The sequence below is a fragment of the Argentina silus genome (genome assembly GCF_951799395.1).
Source record: "Argentina silus genome assembly, chromosome: 3".
Taxonomy (NCBI): Eukaryota; Metazoa; Chordata; class Actinopteri; order Argentiniformes; family Argentinidae; genus Argentina; species Argentina silus.
Window position 1 is genome coordinate 6,480,194 of NC_139657.1, and position 21,387 is coordinate 6,501,580.

At 43.7% G+C, this 21,387-nt stretch overlaps 1 protein-coding gene across 1 annotated transcript in view; it reads left to right on the forward strand.

The window, feature by feature from the left end:
- Window positions 1-6,612: 6,612 nt before the first annotated feature.
- LOC310802316 (leucine-rich repeat and fibronectin type III domain-containing protein 1-like protein) overlaps window positions 6,613-21,387 on the forward strand; it is a gene marked incomplete at its 3' end in the record, with an annotated part of 35,623 nt that continues 20,848 nt past the window's right edge. Inside the window, exons 1-2 of the mRNA XM_083666601.1 lie at window positions 6,613-6,680; window positions 15,347-16,756. Coding sequence (XP_083522727.1) covers window positions 15,369-16,756 — 1,388 coding nt within the window. The 5' untranslated portion in view covers window positions 6,613-6,680; window positions 15,347-15,368. The remainder of the gene's footprint in view (window positions 6,681-15,346; window positions 16,757-21,387) is intronic.

A 21,387-nucleotide genomic window follows, 5' to 3' on the forward strand; every position in this document is an offset into this window, starting at 1 on the left:
TCAAGTCAATTTAGTGGAAAAAAAGAACACAAAAACTATGGAAAGAGCCTCCCCAGCTAGTCCATGGCAAAACAAGTCAATGAAGAATAGTCAATGAAGAAGAAATAGTCCCTTGCTCCAAAGTGCCTCTGAGATACAGTAGATATCCAGAAAAAAGGTTTTAAGAAAGAAAAAAAAATGGGGAAGCTCCTACTTGCGGTTGTTGTTGGAGACGGGAAGGGAGTTACAGGAACACTGGGGTGTTTAGGAGGAGATTATATCAGCCTCTGCCAGAACATTCTAGGTTGACTGCAATAAAAAACCCGGAGCCTTCCACACTATCTTCCCACCGGGTAAACAGAGACTGACATGCATTTCTCTTTTTTAACATCGACACACTTTTCCTCCTACCGCACTCATATTATTTGGTCGTCCCCCCCTTTGATCTCTGGCACATATGTGAAACGTGACCACCGGCAAAACCTCAAATCTTTTCATCCCAGCAAAACTAATCCCACAAAAATGTTGTCATTATTTTAAGCCCACTCCTTTATCCACGCATAAATGGTTTGTTTGTTTTTTTTGTTGTTGCCTGCTGTGGGGTTTTAATGAAATGGGGGCTCAGGAGCTAGGATCTGGGGCTAGAGCAGGGAGAGGATGCACTTACGTAGGGAGGCAGTAAGGCAGTAAGGCAGGCAGAGAAGTAAGGCAGGTAGCTATATATAGACTAAATCATTAGTGGTGCAGAGTGAGAGCTGAGTGAGAGCAGAGCTGGGTCTTGCTCCAGCCACTGCATACGCACGCACGCACGCACGCACACACGCACACACACACGCACACGCACACGCACACGCACACGCACACACAGCAGACAAGGACAAGGACAGGGAAGACTGTGGAAAGAGATGCTCCACTTATTCGTCTTGCAAACAGGCCCACACAGCCAAGAGGTGTCAGAAACCAGTCACCACAATGACAGCCAAGAGTGGGAGAAAAAACTTGCCCAGAAATATCCACCCTGAAATAGACGTCCATTGAGGGTTTATGACACCTCCACCGGCTATATTTTTGGGGGGGATTACAGTTGTGTGTGTCAAGTTTCAACAATGTATGATGAGGAGAAAATAAACATGGTACCTTGTGAGGATATGGTTGAATTGTCCTCGCCCCCAACCCCTCCGCCTTGCTCGCAAAGCTGATTCTTATCTGTGGTCGATAATACAGGAGACATTTTCATTCGGTGGTTTTAGCCCAGGGAACACATCTGCCAGTCAGTTATCAACTGACATACATCTGTCGCCTCTGTGTCAGACTAAAAACAAATATAATAATAATAATACGACTAGGAAAGATAAGAGCGAACCCCATCTGCATCTGATGTGATGCGTTTCGGAAGTGTTCTCAGAGTGACTCATTCGAATTAGGGGGGAGGCTAGCACTATGCTAATCCATCAGTTACCCTGCGGCCCACTCCTCAGGTTCATGGGGAGGAGCGACTGTGGTCACAATGCTCAGTTATACAAGAGATTGGATTCACAATATGCACAAGACTGAGATCCAATTATGAAGCCCCCTTGTGTTGCAGAAAAGACATCTCCGAATTGATCTCCCCACACAATGCAGCCAGTCAGTTAGGCCTCGCTATTCTGGAATAGCCATTGGGGGCTAGCTCGCTAGCTGTGGGCCTCTCCAATCTATGTAGGGAGTCTTCTTGGTGCACTCTGGCACACAACTGTCAGTAGAACATGGTTTATTTTTGTACTTAAGCCCATTCTATGCGTGGACACCGGAATTGGTTTTCAGTGTATTTATATGAGTGGTTCCCCTTGTATAGAGGATCTAAATCTGTAATCCTTCCTGCGTGAACAGCTGTGACCGGTCAGAAACTGTCTGTGGTTTTATATTACTGTTGTCAAACGTGTCTATCCTCATGCAGTTCTGTATGTCCATGTCCCTATAGACTGATTAACACATCCGGACTGGTGAAGTGTCTGTGTGATGCGCACACACACACACACACACACACACACACACACACACACACACACACTCCTTTCCCTACTGTGCTATATCGACCCATGCTAAAAGGCAGTAGGACTGTAATGGAAGGGGTTTGTGAATACAATAGCAGAGTCTCTTCTTAGGAGACTCAGCCCACACCCCAGAGGTGCTTCTAAAGCTCAACCTTAAGACAATAGCGGTCAGGAACCAATCCATCCACACTCATTAACCTAGCTTAATGCAGTCATCTCCATGTGTTTAGCGCTGCTGCCATGCCTAATGTATCCCCTGAGATGGACCACAGGCACGTTCAGCCGAAGGTGATTTGGAATCATGCTCTGAGGTAGCCCTGACTGAGACATATAGACTCAAGTGTCACCCTCAATCCTCGAGGTTGTCCTCTTGGCTTAATGGTAGACACTTGTGTCTTCCACGTGGGAGAGCCGAGTTTGAAAATACTCTCCACCCTATACTCATGATGCCTTCCAGTGTCGCCTACTTTCCTGTCAGATGTCTGGTTTTTTTTATTTTGGAAAATGAGCATCTGCGTCATCTGATGAGAGTAGCCTGCCGGCATTGTTGTTGTTGTGGTGGTGGTTGACAGAGGTGGTGAGATGACGGTCACAACCGATGAGTGATCAATCACTCAAATATGCAGAGCGACCGCTTGCTGCTTGTCGAGGCAGATGAATTGTCTGAGCCTTTTATTTTGATATGTTCCAGAGTTGGGACATGCAAGTCCGTTGGAACATACAAAGCATGCAAATAGAGCATGTGCATGCACAAACAGACAGACAGACAGACAGACAGACAGACATAGACAGACAGACACACACACACACACACACACACACACACACACACACTAGTACAAGGCCAGAGGAGTGATTCAGAGTATTAGGCGATCTGTTTACCTAACACAGCCAGGGTTTATTTCTACTCAGATGAGATGTAAGTAAGAGAGCTTAACCTCTCCTCTTTATCCATCTGTAGATGAGGGAGGACACGCACTGAAGGCTTTGGCTAATGTTTGTTCTAGACCAGCACCAACACACATGAATTACTCAAGGGTTTGATGATTTATTGATTGAATTGAGGTGAGCAATTGCAGTCTGTTTCTGTGTCTGTGTGTGTGTGTGTGTGTGTGTGTGTGTGTGTGAGAGAGAGAGAGAGAGAGAGAGAGAGAGAGAGAGAGATAGGGGTCATCGAGCAATTCTAATGGATAGGCTTATGTGTTGTTGTTGTTGTTGTTGTTGTTGTTGTTGTTATACAATACAGTAGTTCCTATCTCTTTTTTTTCATTCTGAATTAACCATAATAGCAGCCTGGATGAATTACATGAGGAATAGCCTATGAGTTGTTGTTTCAATTTGGAAAAGGACAAATTATTGTATGGCCGTCAAAAATCTAAATTAATTATGTCCTTGGATAAACCTTTAGAACAAATCATGTCTTCATGGACACTTGATAAAATGATGTCACACATGGAATATACTGTATGTGCAGGACCTTTTCAGTGTCAGTAGTAGGGGTGCTGGAGGTGCTGCAGCAGCCCCTGGTTGAATGGGTGATGAACAGAGCTTTGTAGAAATATTTCTGTGAACATTCCCCATTGATAATTTTAAATATTGTGTGTAATGACAGACAGTGGTAAGTTACATCAAGTTTATTGAGGAAGGTTTTGTGACCAAGCCTGTAAACTACGTTGCCATAGACAAAGATAGGCAGGATGGTCATTTTTACCAGAGTTTGCTTTGTTGCAGTACAAGAAACAAATTCTGGATCCAAGGTATTTATAGGTGTTGACATACTCTAGCTCTGACCCATTCATGGTGAGAATGTTAGGAGGACAGGCAGGTTGAGGAATGTTCCAGTTGAAGAGCATGGAACATTTTGTTTGGTATTGAAAAGTAGGCGAAGGTCGGAGAAAGCGTGCTGGTGTTATCAAATGTTGTAGGGTGTTCAGGGAGGGGCCTGCTGTGTACAGGATGGTGTCGTCTGGTGTTATCAAATGTTGTAGGGTGTTCAGGGAGGGGCCTGCTGTGTACAGGATGGTGTCGTCGGCGTAAAGGTGGATGAGTGAGTCACCAGCAGCATGCGCAACATTCTTAATGAACACAGACAATAGGGTATACCCAACAATGGAGCGATTCAACAAACCCAAATGCCAATGCCAATGGTTTAGACAGCAGGCCCTCAGATTTGACACATTGTACACGGCAAGAGAAGTGGTTTTCAAACCAGTCTAGACAAAAAACTAGGTCACTGAGTCTGTTAAGCAGGATGCAGTGGTTAACAGAATAAAAGGCTTTAGCCAGGTCAATAAAGACACCCACACAATACTGCTTGTTGACAAAGGCAGATACAATGAACCTTCAGTGTTGCAGAGGTACACCCATGGCCAGCTCTGAAGCAGGACAAGATTTAGATCGGCCTATAACAGTTGGGGTCCAACTTATCGCCCCCTTTGAAGAGTTGTATGACAGCAGCAGCTGTCCAATCATGTGTGTAAGGAGAGGTTGAAGGGGCATGTGATATGTATGTAGGCTACCAGCTTCAGAAAGAAGGGGTCCAGGTCTCCTGTACTGGCTGGAAGGAGAAGCGGGGGGTACTTAGAGGGAGAACTCTACTAGGGACTGGAGCAGGATGGGTTGCAGTGGGAGTAGAGTTTAAAACCCTACCTGGGCCCGTTGAGGTGAGGCCCAAGCCCAACATCTTATGACATTTTATGAGCCCAGACCTGAAAAATGCCTGAATTCTAAAAAAGACATGGAAACATGGAAAAAGGAAAAAGACATGGAAAAAGAAACAAAAAAAGAAAGAACACATATCTGAAGCAATAATGACATGTAATGAAATATAATTATGCATATTTGCAAGAAGATCAGTACACCAGTCATTTGCTTAAGTAAAAAAAAAGTAAAAGTGGACACAAAATCAATCTTTCAGTGGCTAAGCACTTTACGCCAATGTGTCGCCAAGTAAAAGTCACAGACAAATCCGTTGGCTGTTATGCTCCACTATGCAAACCACATTCAAAACAAATATTAATGTTGTCTCCTGGCTTATAACAAGCAATCGAGTTATTCACAAAAGTGTTCCAAATGTCTAGAATCGGGGCAGATTTGTCAGTCTCCCTGTGCGTTGATAGCACAACCTTATCAATCTGACACACATCCCTGTAGGCTACTGTAGCCGACATACACACACAGATGGAGAAAATATGGTGGTCCTAATAGAGACCAAAATTATGGCTTGAATAAAACAAATGTAATAAGTGTGTTCTTCACAGGCTGAGTGTGCGCTGCGGGGGCTTCTATTCACATGTAATCGCTTTGATAATGCAAAATACTATTATACTGACAGAAGGATGGGACTTTTCAAACATCCTTCACAGCTCTTGTCACCACCTTGTGGTAGCTTTCGGCAGCACTTCAAACACAACTGGTGTCCACTGCAGCAGCGGCATTAAGGTAGCCCACCATTGTGATGACAGCATGAACCCTTTAAACACTGACCTACTGTATCAGAAGAGATAACTCATTGGACATTTTTTACCTCGAAATAATTGATCAATTAGAATTTGAGATTCAGGAAATGGAGGATAAGGAAATCGGCATGTCCGTAATTATTTCAAATGGGGGCGGAAAATAATAACGTATGCCTTTTCATCCCTTCCCAATATAGGTCTATTTCTGTAAATGGAGGCTAAGATCTGTGTTGCCCTGAGTCTGAAGCATATTGGAAATGCTACCTAGCCCCTTGCTGTTGATTAAACCAATAATAGCATATGGGGTACTCATGAAAAAAACGTATTTTTCCATGCAGGCACTAATGAGAGTGACTCTAGATGTCTAATTAGGTTCATATTAGGAGAGTCGGAGACAAGGAGAGTGTGGGGAGCAGTGAGTGTGTGTGTGTGTGTGTGTGTGTGGGGGGGGGGGGGGGGGGAACTCATTTTCAAACTGTTTCAGTTTGAAAATGAGTTTCAGTTTGAAAGCAATGAACAACGGGTCAACACCCAGAGTTAGCTATTAGTCTCTTTGTCTGTGCTCCCTATGTGTGTGTGTGTGTTTGTTCTTTTTTTCCCTTTGTTAGCAAGGGCTTGACAATGCTTCAGTGATTTATTATGCACAGTTTTTTTTTTCCTGCTCTGGCTATGCAAATGAATGTTGGTTCCCTGGGGGCATATATTCGACAACATGTGCAAAAGTTCAAAGCCGGAGTGTGAGGCAGAGGAGTTAGGCTGATTCGGAGTCACTGCAGAGTTTAACTTCTCACAGCTCTCCCACTGAGAGGTCAGCCAAGAACGGAGTGAGTGTGTGTGTGTGGTGGCGGGGGGGGGGGGGGGGGGATGAGTGATTATCAGCCATTTTCTCTCAGTTGAAAAAATAAGTCTAAAAGACAGACATAACATATTATGATGCTGTATGTATGAAGACATTATACAAGGCATGATACATGCCTATAATGACTTATAATGCGTTATATGTCTGTGCCCCATAGAAAAGTGTTACCGTGTCCTCTAATGTTGTTTCTCTCCCTCTCACCCACAGGTCAATGGATATTGGGCAGTCATCCTTACCCCCTGCTCACCAGTACCACATGTAGATGCCCATGTCTTTGCTTCCCTGCTAGCTCAACACAGCCAACACAGTCTTCATGAGGATCCTCACCCAGCCAGACCACACCAGATAGAGGTACAGTATACTGTATATCCTCTCATAACACCGACCTGGGTTCAAATCCTATTTGTTGAGCTGTGCTTGATTGAGCTTTCCTGGGGCAATTGTAAGCGTTGCAACAGGTGCAAAAGTGCACGCCCCACCCTTCAGCACTCCAGGCAGGTTAATCCAATCAAAACGATCAAAAAAGTATTTTAAAGAAAACTAGTTGTGTTCCAGTCCAGGTCGTATCGCACGATCATAAAGAGACTCGATCATAAAGAGACTCGATCATAAAGAGACTCAGTGCTGGAGTGCTGAGATGTTTTTGCCCTCATCACAATGGCCAGACTTTTCATTTATATTGCCGTGTGGCAGTGACTTGGTAGCCGGCAGCTGTGCCAGTCTTGGTCTTGGTTTTGAGACATAAAGAGGCAGTGGGAAGATTCACACATCGTACAAGAGACAGCTCCCTCACACAGCCGATCTGGTGGCCATCTGTCTCACAAATAGAGAGAGGAGATATTTCAGTGATAATTAAGGCTGATAATGATGATGTCCAACTCTACAAATATAATAACCCATCTACTCCTAAACCACTAGTTGGCATTTTGGGAAACAAAATGATAGAGGTATTTCAATCCTCTAAGCTGAGCTGTACTTGTCTTTACAAAACCTTTAATTCAACCAATCTGTCAGGCAAAATCAACGTGGCCAATCCTCTTTTACTCACCAAAGGTAGCTATTCCCCATACAAGATACACAACTCTTTGTTAGCCACACAACCGAGGTTGGTGCAATTAGTTTCCAGCATGGTGTGGAGCTCTACATTGAACAACACTGAAGTTCACAGGTGGCAGTCACAGTCGGTAAATCACACCTTCTTTACAGTCCCTCTGGGGGCCTCTGGGTCTTCATGTCAAAGGTCAAAGGTTATAGTCACAGCCCTAAGTGCATGAACCTGCAGGAGCCCATCCCTCTGGGAGGGCCTGGCCTTGTGTTGTGCCACTGGTCACCAATGTCCTAACACTAAGTGACAGGATCTTTAACAGCACGCTAGAACTCACTAACACAATACATACAATACAAGTCTGCTAGTCTATTAAGTACAAACGACTACATGTCAAGTTGAAGGGAATGGCAACTGCTCTCAGGGTTGCTTTGACTGTCCCTAAACAGGCACTTTAAAAAGCTGCCTCTGTGTTGCCAGGGATCATTGTTTTTGATGTGAGCTAAAAGCCAGAAATATGAATGCTCTCCTCACATTTGGCTGAGTATCGATCACTGTACTAGCCGGCGAAAATACGTGTTAAAGGGGCTGAGACATAAGGATGAGACGGTAGACGGTAATGTAGAAGGGCCGGTTATTAAATGTGTCACACGCGCAGCATTTCTCAGCTATCTTGAAACCTTGACATTTCTGTTAAAAGAAGTAATGGTACCCAAAGTGACCTCACTACATTTGCATGTCATTAGGTTTGCTGGTTTACGAAAAACATTGCGGTGGAAATACCAACAGGTTATACAGGGCAGGTGGTGATGTTAATGGTTTGCATATAAATGGGCATAAATTCATATTTTTGCATCTTAGTAAAGTTCACGAAAACCTTAATTAATGTAATTTTTTCCCTAAGCAATAATTACATTTTGGAAATGTTTGGCATGAAAATATCAACATTTATATTCATATGAATTTAAAATGGAGGGATGGATTATTATTGAAGCTGTTTAGGGTTTTTACTTCACGCACGCACGCACGCACGCACGCACGCACACATGCACACACGCACAGAATGCCATTCAAACATTATAACACTGTGGCATTATAAGGTTAGCCTTCCTTCAATGTGACTGTTGGGCAATGAGAGCATACTCAGAGCATACTGCAGAACGAGATCTGCAAGAATCTGGAAGACTAGTGTGGGAAGACGGAAGAGATGCCTGAAGAGAGAGTGTACAAGTTTGGAAGGCTTTGGAAGGGATGGTGATGGATGGCTGGATAGGAAAGGTAAGAAAAAAGAGATGGAGAATGTCAGAGAGATGGGGGGACAAGAGGAAGGAGGATGGTAAAGATGGATTCAGAGGCAGTGCTAGGAGAGAGAGAGAGAGAGAGAGAGAGAGAGAGAGAGAGAGAGAGAGAGAGAGAGAGAGAATAAGTTGAAGGAGATGGGCAGACCAGGCAGTGAGTCTCTGGGTAATTCACTCAGAGTTGCTGTGAAATGGAGCAGGTCTGCTGAAGCTGACTGAGATTATTCAAGGCCTTTCTGGGGAGTTGTGACAGGAGAGAGTGCCTCTGAAATCAGACTCAATCATGCTGTTTGTTTGATGCACACACTCACAGGTACAAGAATTAGCAACAACATTCGGGTTGCATGTGTCTGTTGCTAATCCTTGTTGCTTATGCTAGTGTTTGCCCATGTTGGAAAACATTTTAGCATAAGCAACAACAATGAGCAACCAAAAAAAAAGCAGAATACCAAATTCATACAAAATCTTACAATCCTGGTCTGAAAAGACACGGATGGGACCAAGCGGACGTGAAAGGGACCATTAATACTGGCAGGTAAATACAAAAGGCACAATGCCTCATAGGAAGTTGGTGGGGTTGCAACCTGAACATCACTGGTTAAAACTTCAGTTTATTATTCAAACGACAGTTTATTTTGTTTGTTGCTAACTCTTATTAATTGTGATGTGTTTTTTTTTACAGAATCTACAGTTACATCAATAATGTCCATCAATATGTACTATTCAATATGTAAGCTCTTTAAAATACAAAAGTCCTGACTAAACACAACCAGTGCATTCTTTTTTGCATGGTATTAATCTAATTTAGTGATTACACTGTTACCCTAATGTCAACAAATGGCCGTCTCCTTGTTTGGTTAGTAATGAAGGCCCGGGCTTCACGTGCGTTATGGGAGTGGGTGTCAGACCTCATTGCTATATAAATTATGTGTTGTTTGTTTATAGAACTGTTGTTTACTTGGTTCTAAATCAATATGTGAAGAATACACTTTTTGTTGTTATGTTTGGTGGGTGTTGGTAGATCATAGCGAAATGTATTCATAGTAAGAATTTTGTATCAATGGAAACTCATTTTTAAAAAATGTTTGGCACCCGAGAATTGTGGAACAATATTTTTGACTGTATGACATTTTTGTTGATTTGTTATCCATCACTATGGTGCTAGTTAGATATTGGTGAACTTAACCTTGTAAATGGCCACTGTCACATTTGACATTTGGCATGAATACCATTCCACCACCATGTTGTTTTACCTCCACTGTATTTAGTATCCTGTAGTTTCCATGACAGTAACTGGAGTAAAAAGGATGCTTCTCTCCAACCCATGCATGATGATGCACTATATATACCTATGTCGGTGACTGACTCTTGTGATTATTGGAAAGATTGGTTTCAGTGGCAATCAGACATGTCTCATAAAAAAAGTATTCAAGTTAGACTTTAAAAGTGAAATCATAGACATTTCAAACTCCTCTGATGTTGTCTCACCTTTCATCAACGATAGAAGCTATAGTAATCTGAGAGTTGAAACTGTGTACGAACTAACATATTTTTGGGGTAGCAGACATGAAAAAGTATTATTAGGAACAATTTTGCTAGATATAATTCTAATTTCCTAATTTTTACAAGAGCAGTCTGAAAAGTATGCCAGTTATGCAAGATTCAATCTGATTGTGAGATGCATATACAGTATATCCACATCGGATTCAATGCTAAACAAAACCAATATTTGAGAAAGCTTAAAATGAGGCAATGAAACAATCCTAAGCTGCCAGGCGAATACTGAAGGATGCTGCTACGCAGAGGTAAACATTGTTCATATAGAAACAGAATATTCAAATGACGCAAATACCATGAAAGCGCATATTCTGTAAGCAGCATATATCTTTAAACAGTTTGTCTTAACTCTTCAAAGGGAAGAGCCCAGAGGGACAGCTGCATGCAGTGATCATGAATGGAACCCGGTTGGCGCTGCCGACTACCAAGTAGGGACTCTGCCTTGTCTCTCCCTGCTAAAAGTGGCTTTCAAAGGAAACCTGATTCACGGGTATCACTGCATAAAGTCCACAGCTAAAAGAGTATTCATTCTGTTCCTGCTTTGATACAAAGTTCATTGTGAGTTATGAGAAACCCTTGCTGCGATGTATTCAGGTCTGAGGGCAGTGACTCGGCAGGAGCATGAACCCCCCCACATCAGTTGTGTTAACGTTATTAATCTTAATGTATATGGTCATTTAAAGGGCTGTTACAGTATAAAAACATACCCCTAGATGTAGTGGGTATACATAGCAGAGGTGTTTTTCAAAATAGGCATTTAATCACACGACATGACGTGTTAACGGCCGTGACCCCATTAGATGCACTGTGTCGCCTGTGCGTCTCAGAGCTCTGTGGTGTGCCATTGCCAATGTGAGGCTGTACGGTGAGGGGTCTTTTGCTCTTTGAGGTATAATGCTGATTTTAGGGTGACACGGCAAAGTATCTTATCTCCAAGGCTCCAGTCAAAGCTGGGTCTTTGAAGGCTTAAGGAACGGTATGCTACAGTAAGTACAAAACCCTCAGGATGTTTTGCCTCGCAGTAATCTCGTAAAGTCGTCATGAAACCTCTGGAATGTAGTGAGTGAATGCTACTGAAAACTGCAGATATACCGTCTGCGTAGTTTTCTGGACTTTATTGATATCTAGCCAAATATCTGCCATCAGACTTTGGGAATTGCACAGCGACTGTAATGTGGAATACAATGCAATAGGTAAGTCATTAATTGTCACCGACAGGAACAGACGCCGAGCATCATTTTCCTTTTTCTCTTACTATAAATACCTCATACTTCAGTGCACATAATAGACTAAATTAGGTGGTGAAAACACGCCTTGTGAATTTCATTTAGATATTGGTATAGGGCTCTTAGTAAAGCCCTTGTGTTAAAAGACCTTTGTGGATATACAGTAGATCTCAGTTTGCTGAGGTGGTGTTTAAATCGTTGATTCTCTGCGGACTCCCGCCCTGAGGGCTGCAGTCTGTCTCTAAGCCCTCACACACAGACAGAGAGAGCACAAACAACACAAGTCTCAGAATTTACAATTTACAGGATTCAAAACCCAATCTCACTCCCCCAGCCTTCTCTCCAGCTGCCCGTTCATCTGCGGTTGCTATGAGACGCAGCCCCTCAGAGCGAGCTCAGAGGGTCGCCCCCCAACCAATAACAGAGAGGCATGCTCCTTGCGTGTTCTTGATAAATGTCCCGGTCTGCTGAAGCACTTTGTTTTCTCTCCTCTCCCCTTTCCATCCTTCCATCAGTGGAGAAGAGGGGAGTGGTGATATACAGTATGTAATGGGCTGTGGAAGACAGCCTCTTCGCCAAGGCCTAATGGAAGAACCTCCAGACCCTCCTATAGAGCCCCAGCCAGAGAGAAAAAAAACAAAAAAAACCCATCAAACACAAGGCTAGTCTTTGTCAGGGAAGGCCTGGTTATTAATAGAACTGCTGTTTCTTGCCACCATAATGAACATAAAAAATAATACAAAAAATGAACCAGTGATATTTGTTACTCATTACTTATGGAAAAAAACACAAACAGGACCGTAAATCTGTCAAAGCGTGTCAGACAGACACGCAGCTTGGGATGCCACACACCAGTGATAAACGATCATTTCATGGGATGTGATTAATGCCACGCTCCGACGCAATTGTCGTCGCAATATGGAGTAATTGCTACAAAGATGGATAGCAAGCTGAGACAACAAACAACAGAACATTTTGCTGATTTGCATGTACTATATCTTCACAGTCGGTTTCTGTATTAGGTCCTTTTATGGCTGAAAAGGAATCACTCTGTCTTAGTCCTGTAGTCTTCCTGCATACAAGGGCGTATATGCGCTGACATGTCATAGTTTTTAATTTCCTACATTAACGCGGCATGTTACCTGGTAAACCAGAGGCTTTGTTGTTTTCAATAGTCCATATAAGACACATTCACAAAATATCATGTCAAGATATCTTGTTTGTTCTGATCAGTCCTGATGTTCCAAATCACCCATTTTGAGTTCCTACAACTCCCAAGATTCCTTTCTCCCTCAATTCAGAAGATCATTTGAATGTCCCACTTTCTGTTGAAAATCTCAAGAGCTTGCCCGTGCAATGACACTCTTCTAGGAAGTAAACACAAACCTGGCGTTTCGCTACCTATGATGCCACCATAGCCTAAATGATGATAGTTCGAGACGGTATACATCATGGATTGATTAGAAATACACATGAAAATTCATTTCAGGTCAAATTCCCCTTTAAAATAAGGACTATGCAGTGGGTACATACTCTGCTGTATGAAGTTTTACGTATTAGTATTTGTACATTCAGGACCTGTATCTTATCATATAGAAGCAAGTTGCCCCAGTCATATTTTCATTGCAAAACAGATTACTGACAGCAGTAAGTCAGCAGTTTGCAGGTTGACTTGAATTACAGAGACAAGCTTTCACGAGTCCAGTCCAAGTACTGTACTGTTTGTACATGTGTTTGATACCATTCCTCATTACATTCCATGCATTACAATAAGTCCGTCCTCCGATTTCTACCTCCACCAGCCTGCCTATGTGTAGTGAGCTGTCTCGGGCCAGCTCCTTCTTCTCTCTGGCCTCTTAGCCCGGATCCTCGGAGGACAGGGCAGCTTTCATTGACGGGGCCCTCCTTTGCTGCCCTCAGGGCGATGCAGGCCGTTCCACTTGGTAGCAGGCAGTCTAATCCATCTCCATTGTGGGAGAAGCGGGCGCGCCTGGGGATTCTGGCTGGGCAAGGCAGATCAGAGCAAGGTCGGGGGTGGGCTCATCCCGTAAATAAGCTCTGGGGTGTCGACTGTCTCCCGTCTCCAAGCTGCCGCACCCCCGGAGAGCTGATGGTTAGCCACTTGGCATTTCAAGCTCTCTGCCTCAGAGAGTTGCGCCCACATAATGATGTTTCCCGCCACGGCCCTCGTCCTGTGGTGAACGAGGGGCTTCAGTTGCATGATGGTGGCTGGAGTTAAGGCTATCAGATTTCACATATCTAGATGACTGTACAGTAGACGGTGCCATCTTACAACAACTGAGAAAGAGAGAGAGAGAGAGAGAGAGAGAGAGAAAGGGCTATGGTACATCATGGCATGGTATATTTACCTCATTCACTAATTAAGAAGGAAGGAAATTCAACTTCCCCCGTGTTGTACAGTACTGCACTACCATTCACTTGAATTTGTTTCATCAAGTTCAAAGCTGCTGACATCAAGCGAGGAGCGCGATTACAAGTGGTTGATTGTTCGTCTCTGCTTTTTCCCATCCCTTTCTTCCTCAGAAGCTAAAGAGTTGTTTACAATTGCTAATCGCTGTTGACACAACATTTAGAAGGACTGTTTTTTTAGTCGTTGCTTGCTAATTGTTAGTGAGATAACAGTTTACCACAGCAAAACTCTTCTGATACAGCCTGGCAGTACAGGTTTCCACTGGTAATGATCAAGAGGCAACTACTCTCTCCTAAAGTATCCAGCAGGTGCATATCTTAGATGGGACAGTGATTTAAGGGTAGTTATGCGGGGGGGGGGGGGGGGGGGATATTAGAGAGCCATGGTTCCAAGCATCTCAGTCTGTGTCTCAATCCTCATATCATGAAGATATTTTATATTTATACATTTATTTCAGAACAAATACCATATCTCACAACATACCTCGAAGCAGGATAGATACAAAGTGTGTGTGTGTGCGTGCGTGCGTGCGTGCGTGTGTATGTGTGTGTGCGTGCGTGCGTGTGTGTGTGGTGAAATGTAAATGTGTTAGTATGTGGGAGTATGAGATGATGACTGCATGTTTGTGCTACAATTGTCAATGCATTGCCAGTTGGCACATTTTATATGAATACGTGTTGATTTTCCAACTCCTGTTAAAGACGTAGGGAGATTTTAAGAATACAGACAGACTACAAGAGAATCCACAGATGGTAGGCCTGCTGTGATAAACCCTTAAACTGTGATGTGGCAGCCATCTAATTTTGTCCAGGGATTGCATTGAATTGCTAAATGATTTGCTTAGTGCTATAAAAAAAATAAAAATAATAATCCTTCTTCTAGCATTGTGACTGCCTGTGGCCCCTGGTTTGAGCATTTTATTTTACTTTATCTTATGATGACTTACAACAAATGTATTTGTTGTAAGTCGCTTTGGATAAAGGCGTCTGCTAAATGCCATACATGTAAATGTATAATTAGACACACCTTTTCTTCATTCTTTATTGCTTCACTGGGTAGATTTAAACACACAAGTGTTAGCACATCATGTGTATGATTTCTTAGCGTCCTCCTCTGAGGAAAATAAGTTTCAATTAAGAAAATTCTGTCTTAAAAAATCAGCTTTGTCTTACACCTCAATTGTGCATATGTGTTTGTTTTAACAACACATGTTGTCCTCTTTGGTATGTGTTTTTGTATTACATTGTTGTTTTAAACAACTAATAGTCTCTAATAATGCTGTTTTGCAATGAGAGAATAGTAGGTTCGATGAACAAAACAATGGAAATTCTCATTTATCAAACCTAGAGTATGTCCTGACCACTGCCTCACCTTAAGGGTGCATGTACCAACCAGCCTGTCACTCAGATAGCACTGATAGGACTATTTCCTGACCAATGTTTCTGTCCTTTGCCTTGCAGTTTTCCAGAGCGCCGGAGGAGGATGGACCGGCTGATCTTCTCCCTGCTGGTGCTGGCTGTGTCCACCAGGGGGCAGCTGTGCCCCAAGCGCTGCATGTGCCAGAGCCTATCACCCTCGCTGGCCATCCTCTGTGCCAAGACTGGCCTGCTCTTCGTGCCCACCGTCATCGACCGGCGCACCGTGGAGCTACGTCTGACTGAGAACTTCATCACGGCCGTGAGGAGGCGGGACTTCGCTAACATGACTAGCCTCATCCACCTGACACTGTCGCGAAACACCATCAGCCAGATCATGCCTTACACCTTTGAGGACCTCAAGCGGCTCCGGGCGCTGCATCTGGACAGCAACCGTCTGACTGTGGTCCGGGACGACCACTTCAGGGGGCTGACCAACCTGAGGCACCTGATCCTCGCTAACAACCAGCTGCACGATATCTCCCCCCATGCCTTTGATGACTTCTTGGGCACCCTGGAGGACCTGGACTTGTCCTACAACAACCTGGTGGACATCCCCTGGGAGACCATTGGACGTTTGACCAATGTGAACACCCTCAACATGGACCATAACCTCATAGAGTACGTTCCCCAGGGAATCTTCACCAACCTGCACAAGCTGGCACGCTTGGATATGACATCCAACAAGCTGAAAAAGATCCCACCGGATCCGTTGTTTTTGAGGATCCCCGTGGTCACAAAGTCCAAAGGGTCTCCTTTGTCATCGTTGGTGTTGAGTTTTGGTGGTAACCCACTCCACTGTAACTGTGAGCTGTTGTGGCTGCGGCGTCTGACCCGGGAGGATGACCTGGAGACATGTGCCTCTCCTCCGGACCTCACTGCCAAGTACTTCTGGACCATCCCAGAGGAGGAGTTCATCTGTGACCCGCCGGTCATGACCCGGAAGTCCCCCAAGACCTTTGCCATGGAGGGGCAGCCCACCAGCCTCAAGTGCAAGGCAAATGGAGACCCTGACCCCGAGATCCACTGGATTGCACCGGAGGGCCGTCTGATCTCCAACACCTCGCGGACAATTACCTTCAGCAATGGCAGCCTGGATATCAACATCACGTCACTCAAGGACTCTGGAATCTTCACCTGCATAGCCTCCAACGCAGCGGGGGAGTCCACGGGCACGGTGGAGCTGGTGGTCAATCCCCTTCCTCACCTGGCCAACAGTACCAACCGGGTACGGGAGCCCGGTGACCCTGGACCATCAGACATCCTCACTTCTGCGAAGTCCGCCACAGCTGCGGGCAGCAGCAATGACACTCGGGCCCAAGAGAGGAGGGTGGTGCTGGCGGAGCTGACGGCCACCTCAGCGCTGATAAAATGGCCGTTTCAGAACCACGTTCCTGGGATCAGGATGTACCAGGTCCAGTACAACAGCTCGGTGGATGACACACTTGTCTACAGGTGAGGGCATACAGGAATCTCATCAGGGATCCCTAATATGGATCTTGGTAAATCTAAGTACATCACTTAGTAGGATTGATTACTGGGTTAAGGATGGTCTAATGAGTCTGTTTATGGTCTAATGAGTGTCTGTTTATAAATGAGATACTCAAGCTGTTAGATCAGTAACAGATGAGTATCTTATGAATTACAAGATGCCTTAGTTTTGTGTGACATCTGCAATGATCATAAAAGATAACATCAGAAACAGTTAGTCTTAAATTAATACAATGGGAAAGACGTGCACCATGAAAGATCCATTCAGTCAGTAATAAATGTTACTCAAAGTCTGCACAGTTGTCTGTTTGTGTATATTCATTCGAAAAGGTGATACACAAAGCAAACAATACAAGTTATCCATTCTAATCACGGTTTTTCAGTGTAATGACATAATGATATCATATAATTTGACTGAAATACCGAGTTTGAATGGACAAATTCATGTCATGTATTGTTTGCTTACTGTATAACCTTACCTTAATGTACATAAACGGACAGCTGTGCAGATTTTGAGAAACATGTATTACTAACTGAATGGAACTTAAGTGGTGCATGTCTTTCCCATTCTATTGTAAAAAAGGGAGTTTTGTTTTGATGGATGTTCCGTGCAATACCTGCACACAGGCCAACTACAGGGCACTTGGACGGTATGTAAACCATTGCAAAAGTAACACAATTAGTGTGAAATGTCCCTTTAAGTACAACCTGATGTTATAATTGGGAGTCAATTTGCGAAACCCTGAAGAGATAATAACTGCAAATTTGTCATGGTCGAAGACAGAAATGTTTCTTTTCAAAAAAAGAAACATTCTTGCGTAAGGTTTATATTGACACAGGGAATTAGTTTTGTTGTGGTTTGTTTTGCTAGGTCCAATATGATGTAAATTTGAGAACTTTGTGTCCTACAAACCATGCTGTTTCTCCTTAATTATTCCCGCTAATTGCTATTAGTCAATCAAAAATTGCATTCCTTTTCATTAAACTCTCCTCAAGTTGTCTCACAGCCTCTTCCCAGGGCTTGATGCCAGTGGCTTGTTTAGTTTCCCCCACTGATCAATGGCTTCTCTCTCCATGGGAGCAGATTGATTTGGGATCTCGCTGATGTCGTCCACGCCCAGAGGTGGTAGCTACATTTTAATGAAGGCTCGGTTCTGGTCTGCAGTGGAAAATGCACAGTCGCAACGAGAGAGACAACTGTATTTTCTTTGATTACATTTTTCCTTTCTGGGAAGGATTCAGAATTCTGAGCATGTGTGGATTTACTGTTGTACACAGACAGCATTTACATTTGGGGTTTGATTCAGAGTGCAGGTAAAAGGCCTAGACTTCTTCTGTTGAGCATTGATGCTTCCCTTCTCTCAGCAGATTATTGTAGGGAGCTTCAACTAATGAACGCTGCAGTAATGAACTCACAGTGACACAGCAGGAGAGATTTTCAGACTAGGTGAATTCATCTGCTACTAATGACTTAAACCTGGCTCCCTGATCCCTGTTCCTCATTGACTAGCTGTCTGATTTGTTTAATTGGTCTGGGCCAGCAGTGAACACATACATAGACTTACGCAGACACAGACACAGACTCACTCACACACACACACACACACACACATACTCTGTTATGTAAACCTTTACACATCCATATAATGTACCCTTGCACTCGTCTAAACACCCACTTAAGGTTCGGAGGATATTGCACCACGGCACTGAGTACATTCACACCAATAGTACACATTGGCACCCACACATTTCGTCAAACAAACCGCAGTGCATTTCTTACAACTCAACATACTGTTAGAGCAAAAAAGAAACATGCTTTGTTTTGGATGAATCAGAGGTTTTGTTAAGACTTGAGGGCAGGAACACTTGCTTCTCCTGCCTCTGTCTTCCATATTGATTTGGAAGAGGAGCAAAGTGTGCATAAGGGACGTGTTTTGGAGGCCAGACGCCCATACGAACAACAACACCCCAAAGCTGTAATTTGTCGACAATTTTATAAAGCTGTGCTGTGGATCGGCGGAACAGCCACTGCCAGCCAGGTCCCGGCGCACAGCACAACACGCTGCAGCCCAAAAATGATGAAGAGCGAATCAGTGTAATGCGCACAGGAACTGGGTCGACCAAATGAAAGGGGTCCGGCCTGCCAGCTCGTTGCGCTTTATGCTATATGGGAATGGCTGCCGGTGCTCTGCTGCTGATTTTTGGACCATGACGAATGCGATGCAATGTTATTGGTCTTATGGTCTTGTCCACCTCCCACCCTGTGCGTCCTTGATTATTAGCCTCTCCAAAGGAGTATTTCCCCTCCAAATGTCCCCGTCAAATTCTTTGTATCTTTTCCCACGCAATCACTGAACTGACAGATGCATGGAATACGATGAAAAACAACGCATTTCTTTAACCAACTGTACCCTGTAGTGATCATAAAGGTGGAAACTATGAAAGGAAAAGGCTTCTGAGAATATCCCACACTATTCCTTTGATGTAGTTGATCCATGCGTCCATACGAGACAGATTAAGTTCGAACCTCCCGGGGTTATGCTGTCGGGACCGTTGGGGTGCCATCGTCCCTCAGGGCAGTGCCATCGATGGCATTGACGGTCTCACCACACGGGGCTCCGCCAGGGAATCGATGGTGCCCAGCTGGACCTAGGCACTCAACTTAACTTCGCTACTTTACAGGACTATTGACAGGACACTCCTCTGAACTCCCTGAACACCCCCCCGCCCCTCTCCTCCCTCTCTCTGAGATGCTTCTCTCTCTGCGGTAGGGCTCTGGTGAATAGAGGGAAAATGGCACCGTTGGACACGCACACTCTTTCACTCTCTGCTTTTCAAATCACCTCCGCATGAGGCTCTATTAGAGAGAGTGGAAATAGCACGAGAGAGAGAGAGAGAGAGAGAGAGAGAGAGAGAGAGAGAGATAATGTATTGTCACCCTGTGACATCATGTCAGCTAAGTAGTCTTATTAATGCAAGGGATGGAAGGTTAAGTTGTCATTTTATATTGGGGGGGGGGGAAGCACATCTCAGGGACGACGGCTCTGGCTTTCTTACTCACTTCTATAAACATGGTGACATATAATTTTTTTTACTACTCCATCGCCATGTAAATATTTTACATATATATCCAAAGCACTACATCGCAACATATGTCCATCTATCTAAAGTATATCTATACTATATATCAGTTAGTAGAAATGTCAAAACACTTAACATCAGGGTTTACCTCTAAACAACATATTGGCAACATATGTGTGATGGGTGATGCGAAATGGAGCAGTTGTATACTGTATACAGTCTGTGAATACAGAGAATAATTGTTTTGATAAGACACCGTTGCCAACCAGCACTATCCTATTTTCAAACCTGACAGGCAATTTCCTTTTGATGGCGTACTTGAAGGGCCCCCCTCCAAAGAGGCCAGAATGATTATGTTCTCAGCTGTGCCTTGTGAGAAGTGAAAATAGAATAGAATAAGACTCTATTATAACATTGCTGTGACTGGCCCTGAGCACTCTGCATATCAGCGCTGCTACTGTAGCTGTCTCACTGTTCCCTATCCCGATTCGGCAACAAGCCTGCGCAAGGGAAATGGGATTAAAGAGAACATATAATTATATATATATTATATATATATATATACACAAAAAATATTGAGATACCTCATGTAACCATTCTTGTTCCACGCAACCATTAGGTAACGGATCCCAGTGCTACTCTGTGTGAAATAGCTACTGCCTTCCTAACTGGCAGAGGCGTTACAGATGATTCATCTATTACAGACACTGTGAAAAAAACGTTTTTTTGTTTTTACATTACTCAAAAAAGAAAGCAGAACTGTTCTTGTTCACCCATTAGGTAATGGGTAATGGTAATGTTACTCTATGTGAAGGAGGTATTGCCTTCCTTAATGGCCGAGGCGTTACAGCGCTATTTTATCAGACGACGAATTCATTACAAACACTGTGAAAAATATTTTTCCATCAATGTATTTTTCCTCTAAAAGCATGACATTCCGTTTATTGATTAAAATCATTTGATATAAGTGCTGTCTGTGACAGATATTGTTAGTGTAGGATCCGCGAAACGCTGGGCTTTCATCCTAGGCTGTCATAATTTAGGTAAAAGCTCTTTATCAGGTCCTTTGAGGTCATTTGAAGAGGGGAATCATCCATATGTTGCCTAATGAACTGGTGAAACAAACGGCTTACTGGAATCTCTATTAGGGAATATTGATGTTTGTTTTAAAACCAATACAATGCAATGCCAATACAAATAATGGCAGGCGTGGAAACAGGCTGATGTGACAGAGTCTCAAGGGAGAGACAGATGGTTAGCACAACCTGTTCAGCCTCCTCCCCTTGCGTACCCCCTTGTCTGCTATGGTTTAGCTTGTTTCCAGGTCATGCATGTGCCAGGATGGTATTTAAGTCATTTGCAGTACTAAAGGTTAATGAAATGAAAGGTTGTCATCACGTGTGAGATCTCATTTGTGTGCTCTGTCAAATCACACATACAATACAGTAGGCGCCCACACACTCAGATACTGTGTACACTCACAGTGACAAGGGACATAAGTGGAAATGCATACA